Raw genomic sequence first — 19,605 nt, 5'->3', positions numbered from 1 at the left:
TAAGTTGAATGGAAAATTACCTCCCTGTTGAACTCTCCTGTGTTTTACAATCGTTTTCATCAAATTCTATTTTTTATTTTCTTTAATAAATAATTTTCAACCTTATCAATTTTTGTACTTTTTGGATATAATCATCTTAAAAATACAAGGAATACATAGATGCCATTGTTTTCATGTGAAATTCAGTTTTACGATTTCCGAAAATCTCATCCCAATTCTTTAGAAACCCCAACGTACTTCCTAATTTCTGGCGTAGCGGTGGTAGGCAAATCAGTTCCTTCACTTTTTTCTTTCATGCCTATATCTCCCATGTGTATGCACTATTTTATTTATTTTTTTTTATTACGTTTTTCCAATCTTTCTTTTTTTTTTTTTTTTTATATTTTCATAAACATATTTATTATATAAATTCAAATAAAAATCTTTTATTTTTAAAATTAAAAAAAAAACAACTTATTTTTATAATTTCCTTCTTATAAAATTTCAATTAAAATAAAAACTTTTAATTCTTAATTTAATTATTAAAAGTTCAAATGAAGACTAATCATGTTATTTTTATCTGTATAATTTTTCTTAATTTTTATTGTATGTTTTTCAGTAATGTCCTTTTCTTATATTTTATTTCAATAAATCGCTTCACAATTGAAATACTGAAGAATAATAAAAGTGAAGGAACTGATTTGTCTTGTCATCACTTCCGGTAGTACTACGCTGGAAATTAGGAAGTATGTTAGCTGACTGTAACCCTTCATCTTGCTTATAATGGTTGGTTGGGTTCATCATCTAGTGGTAATAGGTGGGGTTAAACTGCTGTAGAAGATGAATCTAAGTCATTAGAAGCAAGTTATTTTTGGTTGAATAAAATTCAATCATGTTTCAAAATTAATAGAACCGGTTGCAGTAATACTGGATAGGTGATACTTTATTTGTGATTTTACATACAACAGACACAGTGAGCGGCAGAGGGAGAACCTTTTTCTATTCAAGCCATATTAATTTGTCTGTTCAACTTTGCTCCCTGTCGTCAACTAATCTATAATTTAACAATTTCTTCTCCCCTTCTCTGATGATGTCATTCTTAGTCGAGTTTTCATTTGCTGTCCTGTATTCCCACGTTATGGCTGATCTAACCCTTAACCTTGCCAGACAGTTCATCATTGAATAATTCTAATTACAGCCAAACGAAAATTAACTGTTATTTAAAACTAGCTAACATGCCCAACATTCAATATATAACAAGTTATCTGTTTCAGTCAAGAAGTAGAGTATTACAGAGTGTACATATGAACAATTTATTTTAAGAAAATATAAGAAATATTTTTCTCTGTATAATTTTTAAAGTCACACAATTGTAAAAGTTCAATTTGATTTCGTATTGTGAGGACAAGAAATATCTGAACATGTAATAATTTAGGGGAGGCAACTCTTCACTGGTTACATTTTAAATATATTTTGTTATATTCTCCAATTTTATATTTAACTGCATGCCTCATGACAAGGTGAATCAACGTTGGTACATTGCACATTTATAAATTAGATAGTTAGAGATAAACAACATCTATCTTTCTTTTTCTTCATTTATGTTATTTATTTACGTCATCCTCTGTTGCTGATAGTATTAATGTTTTCCCTTTCTTTATTTACATCATTTACATTTTCTTACCTCTGCTTTCATTACCACTTCTGCATCCTTCCTATCACTACTTCATCTCCTCCTAACACTTTTCATTTCATTCATCCTTTTTCTCATATTTTTTTTCTTTTTTTAATTTTCTTCCTTTGAATGTTTTAAGAGGTCCAGATAATTGCATTTAAGAGAACAACGAGGATACAAAAGAGCTCTCAGCTAGTTTGAATAAAAAAACAGGGCAATGTTGGCAGTTGGTTTGGCTGCCCCATACCCAACATTACAATCTTCAAAGAAAAAAAAAGGGGAAATAACAAACGAGCAAGATTATACTAGACCCTTTGGATATAGATGGTTCATTGAGTATATATATATATATATATACACTAGCATTTCAGCCCAGCATTGCCTGGGTATTGTTGAGCAATAAAAAAAAAAAAGCGGTCAATTTTTTAACTTCGACCCCTATTGTGACCCCTTAAAATTTATTGTTTTGGGCTCAAATTAAGTTATTAAGTTAGATCCATGTCCAAGGAATGTATATCTAAAATTTCAAGTGATTAGACCCAAAATTGTCGGAGGACTTTGGTAGAGTTCTCAAAGGTCAAATCGTTGAACTTTGACCCTTTAATCGCCAAATTTCTGTCCGAAAACCGATCACATCGATTTTCCCAAATCTCAGTACTCTGTATATCAAATTTTGAGTCTGTAGACTTAAAATTGACAGTTATTACTTAGGGAAATGTACACGCACAGACACACAGATACGCAGACAGACACTTTCACTTTCATATATATATATATATATATATATATTTATATATATATTGTGCATATTTAGGCAGTATTTTTTCATTTAAGCACACATTGTTAAAAATGACAGAACTTTTGCTTGATAATACCTTTTTTATTTTTTCGATTTTTCTAATTTTTTTTCTTTTCTCGAGCTTGTTTGTTCATTTGCTTTCTCCACCTGATGATTCAATGAAAAATTTAAAACGTTTATGATATAAATGGAACTTATATTATTTGTTTTAATTTTAACACAAAAAAGATCATAAGAAAAATGTAAAAAATGAAAGAAGTATAATTTAGCAGAAGCTCTCTGTTATTTTTAACAATGTTCATTTATATATGTGTATGTGTATGTATTAGTCACTGTCTACTTAAATGATTAGTAATCCTTTGGATAAGGTGTCATCAATGTTCTCCATTTTAATGGATGACTTTTTTTTTATTTCATCATTTATGATGCTATAAGGATATTTCCAGTGTTATCCACCTGTTTTAATGAAATGATGTAAATCTTTTTTGATATCATGCAGTGTGAAGAAAGACAAACATACAAGATAACAAGCAAGCAAGATCTACAGGATTTTAGTCATACTAGACACTTCAGCTCAAGATGGTTTGTCTAGTATATGTGTCATTGTTCACATAATGACTTGTGACATCTTCCCTTTGTGACATTATAAAGGGCTTGCCTAGTGTCTTCAAATTTTGTTTAAGTGCATGACACCATTCCTCTGTTTCATTTTTCTTCAATCAAAGTTCTCAGAAGTCAAGAGGGTCCCCTACCTGAGGGCAACACTTAGAACTTAATATGAGATATATAGATATTTGAATATTCCATTACAGTTCCTTTTCTAACGAACACTGAGTTTGTAAAAAAGTTGAAAACATAATTTTCCTCTTCCCCAACTGACCATTTAAATATGTTATAATATACCTTTCTTGTGGTCTCTTGATCTTAGTGGATTCCAGGACAAGAATTCATCTAGTCTGGTGGATTATCCAGCTTTGTGTTGTTATTTGTGATAACATCGCTTGAAGAAGGTGCACCATTCCTCATGATTTATTTATACAAAGGAGATAATATTTGAGCTGCAAATACTGTGTGATTTTTAATATTTAGTCAGGGTTTACTTCTAGGGAAAATATCCTCATGGCAGGTTGTTCTGACAAACTTCTGTATAGAAAGACCTTAGAATGTCTACTAGACAGTGTCTAGAGACCTTGAATGCCTACTAGACTGTGTCTAGTAGGCATTCAAGTTCTCTCCATTAGGCATTATGTCATCCCTTATGCACAGTCAAGTAAACACAAGGTCCATTGAATTTTAGTAATGCATAGAATTTTAGGTTCTTGTCCAGAATTCACCCCATATTAAAAAATGATAAAAGAAAAGTCTGTATGGTATACATACTCATGCTGAAACAACAATATCATATTCCAAAAATTATGTAAATTGATCAAAAAGTTTTATTTTTGAATAAGAAAATGAAATACTATGAGCATCCAAGGAGTGGTCTCGTCACTCATTTTTGAAAAAAAGAAAAGCTTAAAACACAAAGGGAGATAACTCAACAATAATTCATACTAGATTTGTTGTAATGCTTATGAATTCCCATTAATCATTTAAAAATGACTTTCTTTATAAAACTTGATCTATTTACATGATTTTTGGAATATGATAGTTTTGTTTTGTCACATATCATATATGTTTAAAAAAATTTTGTTTTTAATATAGGGGGAATTCTGGACAAGAACTAAATTTTATTATCATTACTAATTATTAGATGCAATCTTTAAAAACAGATGAAACTGGGTGAAGTTTATTGATGTAGATTAGAAAAGCAGTAAGCCATTTGATTAGCTGTGGTAAAATTTTGTCTGAGCAAAGAAAATATAAGCAAAAATATTCTTATTCTCATCTATCCTTTTAATAGTGCTATCATTGTGTAAAATTAGGTATATCAGGGCTCTACAGACAAATTTATCTTTAGTTGACCTTTGACAACTAAATATTTTCGTTTACTAGCCAAATAGAAAAGTTACTAGCTAAACTCCCATGATTTTTAGAATATGACATTTTCGTTCTATGATGAGTATGTACATCATAAAAGATTTTTTTTGTAGTTTTTTAATAAGTGTAATTCTAAATATACACTGAATTTTATGTTGATACTTGAACATATAAACATTCGAATTTCCTCAGATGTTTTTTTAAACAGCCTTTGTTAAAAAAAAAAGTATGTTGTTTTGTTAAACTTTTTATTATTTAAATAATTTGACTTTGCTCGTTTTATTAAAAAAAAAAAAGCTGAAAAGATATATTTTTCACTCAGTAGTGAGCTTTGCAAGAGTGTCGATGAAAGAAATACAATCGCCAAAAGATAAGTGTTTCATTATTTCTAGTCGCCACTTTGAAAAATCACTCGCTAATGCAACTGTTTCACTCGCAATGTAGAGCCCTGTATAAATGCTTATATATTTGTATGTATAAGATTTCCTCCTGAACTCATTTTCAATCCTCTCATCATTCCACTGACAAGGTTCAAAAGAGTCGCAAACCTGATAGGCCCTGAACTGGCATCTAAGCTTCAGTCTCTGTTCCATCGACGAAATGTTGCATCCCTCTGCCTGTTCAACAAGTATTTTAGTGGTGAATGCTCTGACGAACTGCAATCACTTGTGCCCCCACGACGTGAGCACCCTTGACAAACCCGACAGGCTGCTAAATCCCACCCCCACACTGTAGAGATCTCTAGATGTAAAAGATCTTTCTACTCCAATAGTTTCTTCCCCAGAACCACTAGACTTTGGAATTCCATTCCAGGTCCCTGCTTCCCCAACAGTACTGACGTGCAGAAGTTCAAGTGTAACGTGAACCGACATCTTGCTGCCGAAATCCCTACATAGTACCTCAGTAGTTGTTGCCCCTGGTAGTAGCCCCCTATACCAAAGTGGCAATTTGCCTTGTTTGGGGTGAAAATGTAATAAAATAAAAAAAAAAATCTGTTCATCCCATTAAGCCTTATGTTGAATGGTCTTTAATCTTGATAAGTGTTAACTCACTCGTTCAAGTGGTATCCTGCCTGGTACAGGTGTTGACGACTATGGCTCTCCATCTCTCTCCCTCCGGGCATTCATGAATTCATTGTTGCTCATCATTTTTTATGCTTTCCAGGTGTTCAGACTGTCAGCATATGTTTCTCTCTGTCGTCCTCTGCTTCTTCTACCCACGATCTTTCCCGTTATTTTTCGCTGGTTGTCAGAGAGTAATTTGATGATGATCAGGTGCCACCTGTCCATCATGGTAATCCTTACCGAGCGAGGTGTTCTGATTCTGAACCTTATTCACGCTGTTTCTTGAATAAAGAGTTTGATGTATTGCCATAGCTATCTTTGCAGTTGTACAGACAGTAGGTTGCAGTTTCTTTCTGTCCGAGCAGTACACGTACTGGGCGATTGTCCTGACCATTGTACCCAGAGGTATCTTTTGCTTAACACAACAGAATCCGAAACCATGAACAGAATTATTTGTGTTTGCTTCCATATTACATCAGTCACTTGCTTTCTATAACCTCACGGTACCCTGATCAGGGGGCTAAGTCAGTTCTCAACCATGCCCAAGAGTCTCCCACAGACTAGTGAAAGGAAGGAGACGTTTACTTTTCCTTTGACAGTAGTGCTGTTCCGCTACCCTAGACTCGCTAGTAAATATTAAAAAAAGAAAAATGCCAGAAAATAAACATTTTACATACAGGTTTTTTGCCAATTAGTCATGTTAAAGGTTTTTTTTTAGTGGTAGCAATTAAGGCCTGTTCTACAGCAGATATCCTAACTGTAATCTCTGAACGTATGTACTATACACTGGACAAAGCGGGGGAGTGTAGAGCGGTAGCCCTACATATATCTAAGGCTTTTGACAGGGTATGGCACGATGGTCTTCTAAGGAAAATTAGATCATATGGTATCACTGGACGAATACTTAACATAATTAAATCCTTCTTAAATAAGAGAAGAATCCACGTTGTCCTCGATGGTCGTACATCGAAACAATATGATATAAATGTTGGTGCACCACAGGGGTCTATCCTTGGACCTTTATTATTCCTAATATTCATAAATGACCTCCCTGATAAAATTCTCTTTGAGATGGGTATATTTGCTGATGACACCACGCTCTATAACAGGCACAAGGGGAAAATGAATAAACGCATATCTAAAGAAATGGCAGAAACACTTGAGGAAGACCTCCAATCTGTAGTGGAATGGGGACAAAAATGGATGGTCACATTCAATGCTGCCAAGACTAAACTTGTTTCCTTCAATAATTACGAGAAATCTTCTCAACCAATAATAGCTATGGTTAAAGATACATTACATGAAATTACTTCTTTCAAACTCCTCAGCTTAACGTTCACAGGGAACATGAGTTGGATCCGATACATTGAGAGCATTGCCAAGGCTTTTGAGAAGGTGGGCTCTCTTTATCATGCTAGAAAGTTACTTTCACCTGAAAGTATCCTGTACCTCTACAAGGCCACCATTTGCCCATGTATGGAGTATTGCTGTCACATTTGGGCTGGTACACCTGCTACTAGTCTCTCGCTCCTGGACAGGGTTCAAAAGAGAGTTGCCAACCTGATAGGCCCTGAACTGTTATCTAAGTTTCAACCTCTGTCCCATCGACAAAATATTGCGTCTCTGTACTTGTTTTACAAGTATTTTAATGGTAGATGCTCTGACGAACTACAAGCTCTTGTACCCTCTCGATGTAAATACCCCCGACAAACCCGACAAATAGCAAAATTCCATCCCCACACACTAGAAATCCCTAGATGTAAGAAAGCCGTCTACTTTAATAGTTTTTTCCCTAGAACTGCTAGACTTTGGAACTCCATTCCGAGTTCCTGCTTTCCCAACTATACTGACATGCACAAGTTCATGTGTAATGTGAACAGATATCTTGCTGCTCAACTCCCTACATAGTATCCCTGCAACTTATGTCCCTGATAGTAGCTCCCTACATCAAAGTGGCACTGTGCCTTGTTTGGGGTGAAAATTGAATAAAAAAAACAACAAACAAAAAAACTGTGACATGTTCTTTCAAATATATATATATATATATTTTTTTTTTCTAACAATGCATCTGGGTGCTTCTTCCCAGTAGCAGGAAACCATGACATATACTTTTAGAAATACTCTTCATATATTGGCTTGTTAGTTTTTTTTAGTGTTTTTTTTTTTTTTTCATCTATAAAAGTGACAATAAAATTGGAAGTTGGTGTGTTTGTATTGTTAAAACCTACTTGAATTTATCGGTGTTTCTAAAGAGTCAATGTTTTTTTTTGTTTTTAAATCAGTTTTTCAGTTGAAGGTGTTTGTGCCGAAAAATTTGTTCTGGTTACAAAAGCTATATGTTATAAATTGTTATCCACAGTGCAATGATTCTGAAACTCAGTACTGCTGTTTTCCTTCAAGTTAATAAATGCCACCATTCAGTAAAGAGAGGAAGGAGCGTGAGAAGCATAAAAATGAGTTTTAAATGATATTAGAAAAATTTTTTTTATTTGTTGCGTCACCACTGGAACTTGGTCCAAATTTTTAAAATCCAGTGAAAGTGATTATTTGTATTATTTGGGTACTTTGAACTCATCTTGAGTATTATTTTCACAACATTTCGGTTAATGTAACTTCTGACTTTTCTTCAGGTGTATTTTGTTGAACTCGGGGAATTTTTCTGTCAAACTCTGGAATCTGCACAATTTTGAACAAAACCCTTAATTTAATCTATGACAGCCATGACTGGGTAGAAGTCTTAAGTAATTCACAATTGTATTTTGAATGTCATCCACACTGAGGATTGAACCATTCAATCTCCAGAAGAGTGTAACTTTACAACTGAATTTTATCCACTATGCCATGCAGTCCTCATCTAAAAATTTCAGAAACTAGTGGGGCAGATTATCTCAATATTCCATAAGAATCTTTCACTTAGTGATACAAGCACCAAGTGAAAGATTGTTTCAGCAATCTGCCCCACTAAATGTAAGAAGTGAGTTTGCAAAGCCTATTAAATTTACAAATTTATCCTTATTGCCCTTGAAAATTTTTCAGGACTCTCAAGGAATTCGTCCAGGCCCATTTGAGAAACCTTGATCTACAAAATTTCTTTTGTAATTGTGGTCTTTTGAGATATTTTCCATTTTCTTTTAGCAGACTTTGGCATTTTATTTTTTTCATATAGATATCATGCTTGAGTTCGGTATATGATTTTCTTATATACACAGCATTTGATTAATTTATATGTTGTGCACGCATTGAAAACTGCAAAGTTTATGCAATGTTTTTGTATGATCTGACGTATAAAATTATACAGAGAAAATGTCAGGTAACTTGAAACAACACCAAAAAAAAAAAAAAAAAAAAAAAGAAACCAGTTGTTATGTACACTCTGTAATTCTCTTGGTTTTCTAACTGAAATGTCAGCTAATATTTACTTTGTAAATGTACAACCAAATTCAAGATCTTATTGTTTACCAGACCCCCCCTCCCCCCGTACAATCTAGATGTTTTTCTAGTAGACTATCTGTAACCCTCTGGATCATAATTCATCTAGATAAAGGATCTCTTTTTTCTTTCCCCACATTCTATAGTCGATATATGATGTCATCACTTTATTACATCATCCATTGTACCCAATTATCCCCAATCTTTGGATGACATCATCCAGGGTACATGAGAACAAACAAGATATGCGGAGGTTTAGTAGTATATAGATTCATTTTTGGAAGATGAATCCAGCCTGAGACTAAATTTAGTATTGCTTCTAAGGAATTTAATTTGATGACAGAAATATAAACTTATTTATCATAGTATTTTAAATAAACCATGAAATTTTTTATTTGAGTAAGTGTTCATTGATGCATATTTTTAAAATGGCTAATGAAAGTTATTTTTGTAAGTTATCTCCTAGGATTACCTTTTAAAAAATATTTGCCAAAGAAGTAATGTTAGAATTTGATTAAAATTGAAACATAAAAGCAAAACTATCCATTTAATGAAATCTTTAAGATTCAGAAAATAAATAAAATGCTTTGAAATCATTTACATTGTAATGTATAAAGTGCACTCTGTTCGCAAGATTACTGTTTAAGAAAAAGAAAGTAACAAAATAGCTTAATTTTAAGATTTACATGCAGATTACCTATTTATTATTATAGAGACAATTCTCTCTTGATTATTATATTGAACCTAATATATAGTAGTGAGATCAAAACTAAAAAAAATATATATATGACTTGGGTGCCATCAGCTAAAATCAAAACCAAAACATACAACTCTCCACACTCATTCCTGAGCCTCTGAGCAATGCCCATACGCGTATATACATACATATATACATATTCACCTGTCTTCCCTTTTTTAAAAAATGAAATCGCCTGATTGTTGAAAACAAGATTCAAGCAAGCAAGCAAGGAAGGACATCTGGATGGTCCACAGAGTTTTATAATTATATACATTCATCAAGCTTTGGTTAGTTTTATCTTCATGATGTGTTCTGTCAATTTCAATCAATGAATCTGCCTTTGATGATAGCTTCGGAACAAGCTTTCATTACTGTCTCCTGATGTATACTCTTAAAGGTTCTGGTGATTCTGGCTTTTAGCTTGTCTTTCATTTTGCAGCTGGAACTGTTGGAGTCTTCTTCCATTATATCTCACACCAAGAAATCTAAGGGATTGCAGTCAGGCGAGAGGCTTGATGTCAGGTGGAATGTGATTGACGGCTACACCTGGGTCTTTTAGCTGATATTATTGGGTACCAAATCTTGCTCCCACATTTATGGTCTACCCATGTCAATCTAGGGTTTCATTACCTCAATCAGAATATGGATATAGCAATCTCTATTCATACTGAGAGCCCCAGGGAAGAAATTGGATGACATGATATCACCTTTAACAATGAACTCCAGGGTTTTGTTGCGGTTAGATTGTCGATCAGAACTTTTTCACTCTTTAAATTCTTATCTGACTTTTTCTACCATCATAAGGAATCTTGCAGGAATTCCAAGATGTTTTGAAATTGTTCATGATCTATTGCAAAAAAAAAAAAGAAAGAAAAAGAATGAAAATAATCACTGTCTTTTGTGAAAACAAAACTGATATCAAAAAGTAAAAAAACAACTTCATAAAATTTGAAAATGGTGAACAAATATCTTCTGCAAAAATTTTGTTAAATTCTGATTTTAATTTCTTTGATAAATGCTCATTTAAAGATCTTTTTTAATGATTTACTAAAACAAACCAGATTTTATTTGTTATTTTGAAATTCTTTATTAAAGTAAGATTTACTTGTTGCAGCTAAAAACATTGTTAAAATAATCAGTACGTTATTAAATTTCAATTATATTTCATGTTTTTTTTTTTCATGTTCTTCAAAATAGTTTATTATCAAAATATAATTGACGTGTAATGTCCCTGGTAAAAAGAATACCAGACACATTACAGTTATTTGGGGCAAAATAACTCATCGTTGTGGATCCAGTAGACATGTTTGTGCTTAATTTGGGAAGAAATTGCCTGCAGAAGCCATTCACAAACATATCAGAGTTATATTGTTTCCCTCAAGAATATAATGGCAGGAAGTAAAAAAAAAAAAAATTAAATACTGTCTGAATGATAGTAATGTCTGAATGATAGTAACCGGTCATTAGATCATTTTTGTTCTCTAATATCTGGTTAATTGTATTCTAAGAGGAAGCTAATAATGCGAGTGGTTTTATGCTAATCTCAATCTTTTATAAATTTGGATATCCAAAAAGAAATGATGTTGATTCAAAATAATTTGATTAAAAAAAAGCGTAATACATTGAAGAATTTGAAGAACTTAATTTTAAACGGTTTTATTTTTCACGTCTTGTTTTTCATCTGCTACAGCAGCTCAGAAAAACCGAAAACAATTGCTCAAATCTTCGTATATTTTGCCATCACCTGAACCTGCTGCGCCGGCTGTATTGGCCACTTACGCCACAAAACCTATCGCCAATGGAGATATTACAGGTGAGAAGCAGCACTTTCTTCGTTAGTCCTCCTAAGCACATTGGCACAATTCTCCATTGGTCTGGTAAGCGTTGTTTTTAGCTTTTCTTTAGAAGAACACTCTTGCAACCAGTAACTGTAGTTTATGCTTAACCATGGCTATGATATTTTAAGTTACGTCCGTTTGTTTCAAATTGTTTAAAAGTGCTGAGACATATTGGCCCATTATTGTAATTGCATTCATGACTCCTCAAATCAGTGGTGGAGTATAGCAGAAAAACATCCAACAGTAGTTTATAAAAGCCTGACTGATTTCCGACTTCTGCAAAAATTACCGACTCCAGACTTCAGAGCTGAGAAATCGACGAAAAAAGATTCCCTTTCTGACACGTTTAAAAAAAAACACAAACACTGACTCTTGACTTGGTTTTGAAAACAAAAAAAAAATAACAAAAAAACATGACATTTTGCTGACTTGGTTATTAATCCCTGCAAATATTGTTAACTCTCTACTCTGGAGTTGGGTTTAAAAAAAAAGCACATACCCTGACTCCTGCAAATATTTCCTGTGTTCTGACTTCAACACCACATTAGGGATGAGGAGTTGGCAGAAAATCATCCACCTTCTGTCTCTAGGATCAATTTAAAAAAGAACTAACTCCTAACTTTTGTTCAATTGGTTTGCTCCCGATTCCTTACCCCTGCGGTCATTCTACTCATCTTATTACAGTTTATTTAACGTTACTAAAAACTAATGGTTGAGCTCATGATCTCCATTTTTTATTTTTTTAATTTCTGAATCAAAGCTGTTTGCTTTTCTTTTTTTTTTTTTTTGTTGCTCTTGACCGTAAGTACAAAAACAGAATTCTATTCTTACCTTTAACTGCAAGTTCAGTTCTGCTTCCTCCTTTGTTAAACACCTTTGTTGCTCCTAGAAGTCTGGTATCAAGAGTTAATTGTGACTAATTGCATATAATAATTTTTTTATGATAAATATTGTTTCACTATTAATAACTCCCAAAAGAGATGACTCGCTGTAAAATAGACAAAGTAAACAGTCCGTCAAAACTCATTCTTACTATGCCAACCCTAACTAATTAAATTATAATTGAATCAATTTTCCAGATTAAAAAAAAAAGTTGATTTTTAGTTTTTTTTTTTTTTTTTTTCATAGAAATATTTTAATCATGATGTAGATAATAACTTATATTCAATTTCCAACATCCGCCTAACAATATCAGATCAAATTGGTTCACATAATTACATTTGTTTTTGTACTGAATAGGATGCCATTTATTGTTTTGAAAATTTGATCTTATTTTTTTTGAATAGATCAAAACCTAATTTCCAACATTGCAGAATTTTTTTTATTCCTGTATAGTTTATTTTGTAAATGGTTAGAGTTAATGAATTATGTTAAATTGTACATGTTCATTCTGCATTTTTATATTGGTGGAGGGGTAAAAAAAAAGTGAGCAAGCAATTTTTATTTTTCTTAAAATTCAAACAAGTTTTTGTAAGAGAATCTCAATTTATAAAGTTATTTTGAACTTTCTGTACAGTTAATATTAATATATTTGAGAAAACGGTTGTAGTCAGCTTAGTACTTCCTACCTTCTAGCGTGGCTGCTATCAGAGGTGGTCACAAGGCAAATCAGTTCCTTTGCTTCTTTCTCTCATGCCTATATCTTCTTTGTGCATGTATTCTTTTTTATGTTTTTCGATCGTTCTTTTTTATTTAATAATCATTGAAAATATTTTTTATCTTATTTTAATAAAGAATTATTGAAATTAGTTTTATTTTTTTTTAAAGAATTATTGAAAACATTTTTTAAATTGTTTTGGGAATATTTTGTATTGGATATGTTTTTTAGGATGTTTGAAATTTTGTTATTTTGATTTCAATAATTTTATTTTTTATACTTTCATAATCATATATTTATTATATAAATTAAAATAAAAAAAACTTTTTATTTTAAAATTAAAAACAAATATTTTTATAATTTCATAAACATATCTCTTATAAAATTTCAAATAAAATAAAACATTTTTTTTTTAATTTTGTTATTAAAAGTGCAAGTAAAGACCGATTGTATTATCTTTATCTTTATAGTTTTGTGAATTTTTATTGTATATTTTTCAATAATGTCCTTTTTTCATATTTTATTTCAATAAATCGCTTCACAATAGAAGTACTGAAGAATAATAAAAGTGAAGGAACTGATTTGCCAGGTCACCACTTCTGATAGCTCTATGCTGGGATTTAGGAAGTACATTAGCTGACTATAACCGAGAAAACTAAAATATTTATCTCTTATTTTTATTCACTTATTTCATTTTTAAAACATTCTGCTCAATTTGAATAAAACATTGTTTAACACATTTGCTGCCAGCTATAGCACTATGAAATTTATTGTCATTGCCAAGCTATTTTTTCCTGTCATTTCCAAAAATAAAGTCAACAAATAGTGCATATAAATATAATATGGAATATGTATTAATTTTTATTATTTTTAATATTTTTGTATTTGGAACATTAAATAAGAAAATATCTTTGTGTAACAGATACGAATATCAGTTTGTATATTTTTTGTAATAAAAATAACTCGCATCAGCTTTTATTTATAGTGAAATAGCTTGGGTGCACAGTGTTGCCTGGGTGTTTTGAGGTGTGTGTTGAGCAAAAAAAAAAAAAAATATAAGTGGTAGTAGGCAGGCTCGAACTCATGACACGAAGGCGGAAAAGAAAGTGAAACAAAACCTGATGTCTTACCCCTACTCCATGACACGACCGGAAGTTCGGAATGTTGAAATTAGTAAAGTTATTCCAACTGATACGATGACTTGCAAAAATGGCGATGCAAAAAAAAAACAAAAAAAACAACCCTCCTTGTTGAAAAGTGCCCAGTTGAGGATGAAGGAATAAATGTTTTTAGCCAATTTTTCGGTATTTGTTGTCCGAAGGGTTGAGCTTCAAAATCATACCAATCTTGTGAAAATCCGTTGCCTCTGTCAAAAGTTTTAGGCAGACACACACACACACACACACACACACACACACACACACACACACACACACATTTAAACAGACAGGTGAGATTCATTTTTATCAACTTATAACTTTTGGCCTTTGGGACAAGATCAAAGTGTAGTATCTGTTCTTCAGATGCTGCACTCTAATTTTTTGTCCTCTATCAGTGGAGGAGAAATCCTTCATGACTGAGACAATTTTTATTTTTGTTCCTTTTCTCCACGTTAAAAAACGACCCTGTTGTCTAACTTTGTCCCGTGCGGAGGCATTGTAAATAGGAACTTATATACATATTCGCTCCAAAAAAATTAACTTAATACATGGCAGGGGCCAACTATGAAATAACTCATAAACATATTATTCAATATGTGTTATTTTGATATGTTCAAGTTAATGACAGTTATTTGTACAATAAGTGCACATTGACTAATGGAAAAAAGAATTTTGTTACTATAAGTTTATCTGTAGCGAGCAAGGCTAAGCAAATGCTAGGGTATGAAAATACTTATAGTTGGCAATGAATGTGCTAAATAATGATTTTATAATTTAAAGATTGCATCCATGTATCTGAGTTGGTTGTTATGTCATGGTTCAGTTTGAAATAACATTTCCATTACTAAATATGCAGATTGAATTTACACATATTAATGATTGGATTGGTCCCTTCATCTATGTTGTTTTGGATGTTCTACTTTCTATTTTTTTCATGTGTCTGTCGTAGTTAATAAATACACTTTGGAAAATTTCAAACTGAACCCGATTATCTCCAAAATATTCTCATTTGGCTGTTTTTTATTTTTTTTATTTTAAATACCTCATAATTATTTAGTCTTGATCAACTCAGCAGGGATTGAACTCCTAATCATCAGGGAGCTTTCATTAATTAATTAGTTATCCCAAGAAAGTTTAGTTTAGAGTGCAATGATGTGTAAATATAGTAAAAATTCCTTCAATTTTAACTTCAGATATCATTTATTTTTGTGTGTGTGTGGAGAGGGTATTTTGCTAAAATTTGGATGTAAACAAAACTTAACCTTGTCTCTTTATAAATATACAATTCTTTTTTTTTTTTTTTTTTATGTCCTTAATAGTGTTTTTTCGAAGTCGCTTCAAGTTAGGTTATATACGGCATAATCATGTTGACACACCGGTTCTTGTCAGATTACTGAAGTTAAGCAACATTGAGCATGGTCAGTACCAGATGGGTGACCATTTAAAAATACCATGTGCTGTATATAGGAGGATGTCGACATCTCCCTGCAAGAACTGCAAAAATCTAATGCCATCATCCCCCCTGACCAGGTTATATATGCGAGTGGGGACCAATTGTGAACTTGATATTCTCATGAAATTGCTTCCTATGGAAAAATCAGGTCAACCCATTTAAAGTGAATGCTACTGGCATAAGCTAGGTTACTGTTTTTTTTATGACTGGTTGTTTATTTTTTAACAGTATTTTTCAAATTTTATGCACAATATTCTAAATCTGTGTGCATGTTAAAATAGTTTCATATCAAAGAAAAAGGGATACTCATCAATACGGCGAGTTTTCTAGTTGTCGTTCACAAAAGAAATCCAAGTTGAAAACTTTAGTGAATGAAATACAAAAATAAAATTTTGTCCTGTTATCAAATTGTGTTTCTGTCTGTTTTTGCATTGTCTAACTCTTGAGTTTTTTTTTTTTGTTTTTTTTTCATTTACTATGAAAAGAAAAATCAGCTTGATCTCTAATTTGCTATCAATCATATTAAAAAGATTCAATGTGTTAATTGTTGAAATAAAAGTTATATGCACAGTTATACTTTTTTTTTTTTTTTTTTTTTAAAGAATTAATGAGATTTTGTCCAATGTTTAAGTTGGTTCAATTTAATATTTATTGCTTCCATTATTATTAATTTTCATTTACCACACGATGACGCTATGTATTGTAAGGATTTTTCACTTGTTTAACGACTGCATTTTTAGTTATACACTGAAAATTGGTTCTGAACCAATAAAACACAAGTCTACAAATTTTTTAATTTCTAACATAATTTAGTGGCTAACTGAGCTACCAAAATATTTCTTTTTCTTTTTTTTTTTTTTTTTTAGATAAAATGAAAAAGTTTGGTTTGTGATTCCTAATTTCAGAAAATGCTTTGTTTATTCATTATAATCCTCTGTTTTGTTTTGTGTTTTTTTGTTTTTTACCTATTTGAAACTGGTTTGTCATAATAACTGTTTGTGCTGCATGTGTAAAATATTGATGTGTTAAATCAACGCATTTCAGGTGCAAATATTATTAAATTCTTACGTGCAATCTTGAAATGAGCATAAATTCCCAAAATAACAAAAATTGATCCAGTAGAAGATATGCTAGATGTATTTTTAACAAAAAAATCAGCTACAATTACATTCCGACATTTTGCGTTTAAAAATGGCGGACTGTAATTATTTAATCAAAATGATTGATTTTAGTTACCTTCCTCTGGATTTTGGAAACTTTTCAATATTAAAACATACGATAAAACTTTATAAATCAATAATTTCAATAAATTTTATTTTTACTTGTAATTATTTTTCTACAGAATCATTTTTCGTAATTTTTAGAATTTATACTAATTTCGACATGACATGTAAGTACTTAATAATATTTTTACCTGAAATGCGTTGATTTAAAATATCACTATTCTACACAAGCACCTAACTGCTAACACAAAATTTGCTAACGCTGCTATTTTCTGTTGCTGAATACAGCAATCTGCAATGCACTTTCCGATGCACTGACTTTTTTTCTCTATAAACCACAAAGTGCACATGACTCTTGGCATATCTGGACACCTGAATTCTAGCACATGTCTCACATAACGCCTAAATATTATTTTCTGCTTTCTGAAGGATGTGTGTTTGATCCAGAACTGGGCTCTTATAATATTGGTAGATTATTATTCCCAGCAGCTACACTATTTCTGGTGGTATAATTTGTAGAAATAGTTTTTAAGCCAGATAGCTCCTTCATTTAATTTCATAAATATGATGAAAATTTTAAAAATAATTTATGAAAATTGAAAGTAAGCATTTTCAAAATCTAGAAAACAAGAAACATTATGCAGAGAGTTGTTCTCAAAATGAAATTAAAACTTGTATAAAATTAGTTTTCAATATATTGGTACTACAGTGAGAAACATTGGTGTTAAGAAAATTTGAAAAACAGAAACCACAATGCAATGCAGATTTTTTTTTTTTTTTTCAAATAAATGTATTATTTATTTCTTTTGCTTAAAAAGACATCTTCAGACATTTTTTTGTTTTTAAATCACTTTGTTGAATCTCCTGTATCATGTTGTGGTTTTTAACCATTTTTCAAATTTTCGTAATACTGATGCATGCCAGCTCATCTCACTATATGGCTATTTGGACATAAAAACAGTTTTATTAACGTGATCTAAAAATTTAAAAAAAAAAAAAATGTCTGTATTTCACCCTGAAGATGGCTTTTTAAGCTAAAAATACAAATTTTAAATAAATAATTACATGGACAGATGCCTTATTCTCTTCCCTGCAACCTCTTTGCCACAGAAGAGATGTTGCAAGCCTATCTCTGCTTTATCGTTATTTTCATGGCAAGTGCTCGTCTGAGCTCCAATCTCTTGTCCCCCCTTGTCAAACTTTCACGAAAAACACTTGTCTAGCCAAAACCACTATCAATAATTTCCCGCACTCCTTATCTGTGCCTAAGTCTAAACGTAGATTCCATGAACAAAGCTTCTTTCTTAGAACTGCACGCCTGTGGAACTCTGTTCCTTTTGCCTGCTTTCCAGCTGACTACAATTTGATTGTCTTCAAGTCCAATGTAAACAAGTTCTTGATGAGCCATCCCCCTAACTAATCCAATTTACAAAATTTCCACTACTTATGTATACCCATTAACCCTTATCCTTGAGTGGCCTTTGGGCCTTGATAAGTGGTGACTCCTTTGTAAAAAGAAAAAAAATTACATTTATTTGAAAAAAGAAAATATGCATTTTGTTGTGGTTTCTGATTGTTTTTCAAATTCATTTTCTCCAGTATATATGCCATTGTCATATTTTGCGTTCATAAAATTTTGCTTAAAATATCTCTATAATAATACCCCTCGTTCTATGTTAGTATTGTTATTAATGAATTGTTACTCCCTGTTTGGAATTGTGCATTTTGTCCAGATGTAAGGAAAGATTTAATTTAATCTTTATCTGAATGGCAGTTCTTGTTAGATTACCAAAGTTATGTTGAACCTTATAAGTGTGAGATGAGCAATCATTTAGAAATATTAAGCAATTTATAGACAGCGACAATCTCTCAGAAAAAAAAAAAAAAAAAATATATATATATATACTAACTTCATCGTTTTCCCTGACTAGAATATGCATATGACTAGGGATTGCTTGTGAATTTAATAGTCCCTAGAATCTACCTCCTTCAGAGGAAACCAGTTCAACTCACTCAAGGTGAATGCTGTACCAGGTGAATGTGCTAAATTTTGTCCTGTTTTGTTTTTTTTGTTTGTTTTGCTTTTTCCAATTTTTAACACTAACATTTCAGGAAGTTATTTTTCGCTTGTTTAAAGAAAAAAAAAATGCTTTTTTTAAACATAAAATATGTTAAGTATATCTTGAAAAATTTTGAATATGTAGAGGCAAATGTCTTTAACTCTTTCTTTAAAAATATCAGTAAGTTGCCAATAAAAAAGGCTATTCAGACACAAATAAAAGGGAGATAATGACACAGTGTAATTTAACTGGGTTCTCTCTTTCATATATATTTTTAAAAAGAAAATCTGATTAATGCAGTGAGGGTTGAGGATATGTGTTGCATGGAGATAAACGATATCAGAATGATACGATGGATGTGTAATGTGAATCTAAAAGACAGGCTTAGATCTGATAACCTTAGGAAGATTAAATCTAGATAACATAGGACGACGTGTGCAGAACAGGAAACTGTTGGTTTGGCCATGTTTATAGAATGGATGAAAGTGCTTGGGTTAGTAGATGTAGAGCAGTTGACATAGCAGGAAAAGGCTAAGGAAAACACAGAAGAAAGTAATAAAGATGAATTGGAGAGAAAGAGGGATAAAGATCTGGCCAGAGATAGATTAG

At 31.7% G+C, this 19,605-nt stretch overlaps 1 protein-coding gene across 3 annotated transcripts in view; it reads left to right on the top strand.

Annotated features, from left to right (window-relative positions):
* Nucleotides 1-19,605, top strand: part of LOC145254776 (uncharacterized) — a 96,476-nt gene that overhangs the window by 25,534 nt on the left and 51,337 nt on the right. The window contains exon 9 of one of the 3 annotated variants that reach the window (XM_080113553.1): nucleotides 11,356-11,478. The exons of 1 other annotated variant lie outside the window; for it this stretch is intronic. In XM_080113553.1, coding sequence (XP_079969679.1) covers nucleotides 11,356-11,478 — 123 coding nt within the window. The remainder of the gene's footprint in view (nucleotides 1-11,355; nucleotides 11,479-19,605) is intronic. One more of the 3 variants, XM_080113561.1, reaches the window with a different exon arrangement.

This window comes from Euprymna scolopes, chromosome 3 (assembly GCF_053919585.1).
Source record: "Euprymna scolopes isolate OS-2025 chromosome 3, ASM5391958v1, whole genome shotgun sequence".
Lineage (NCBI taxonomy): Eukaryota > Metazoa > Mollusca > Cephalopoda > Sepiida > Sepiolidae > Euprymna > Euprymna scolopes.
The sequence above is the reverse complement of the archived record's forward strand: the minus strand, read 5'-3'. Positions and strand labels throughout refer to the sequence as shown.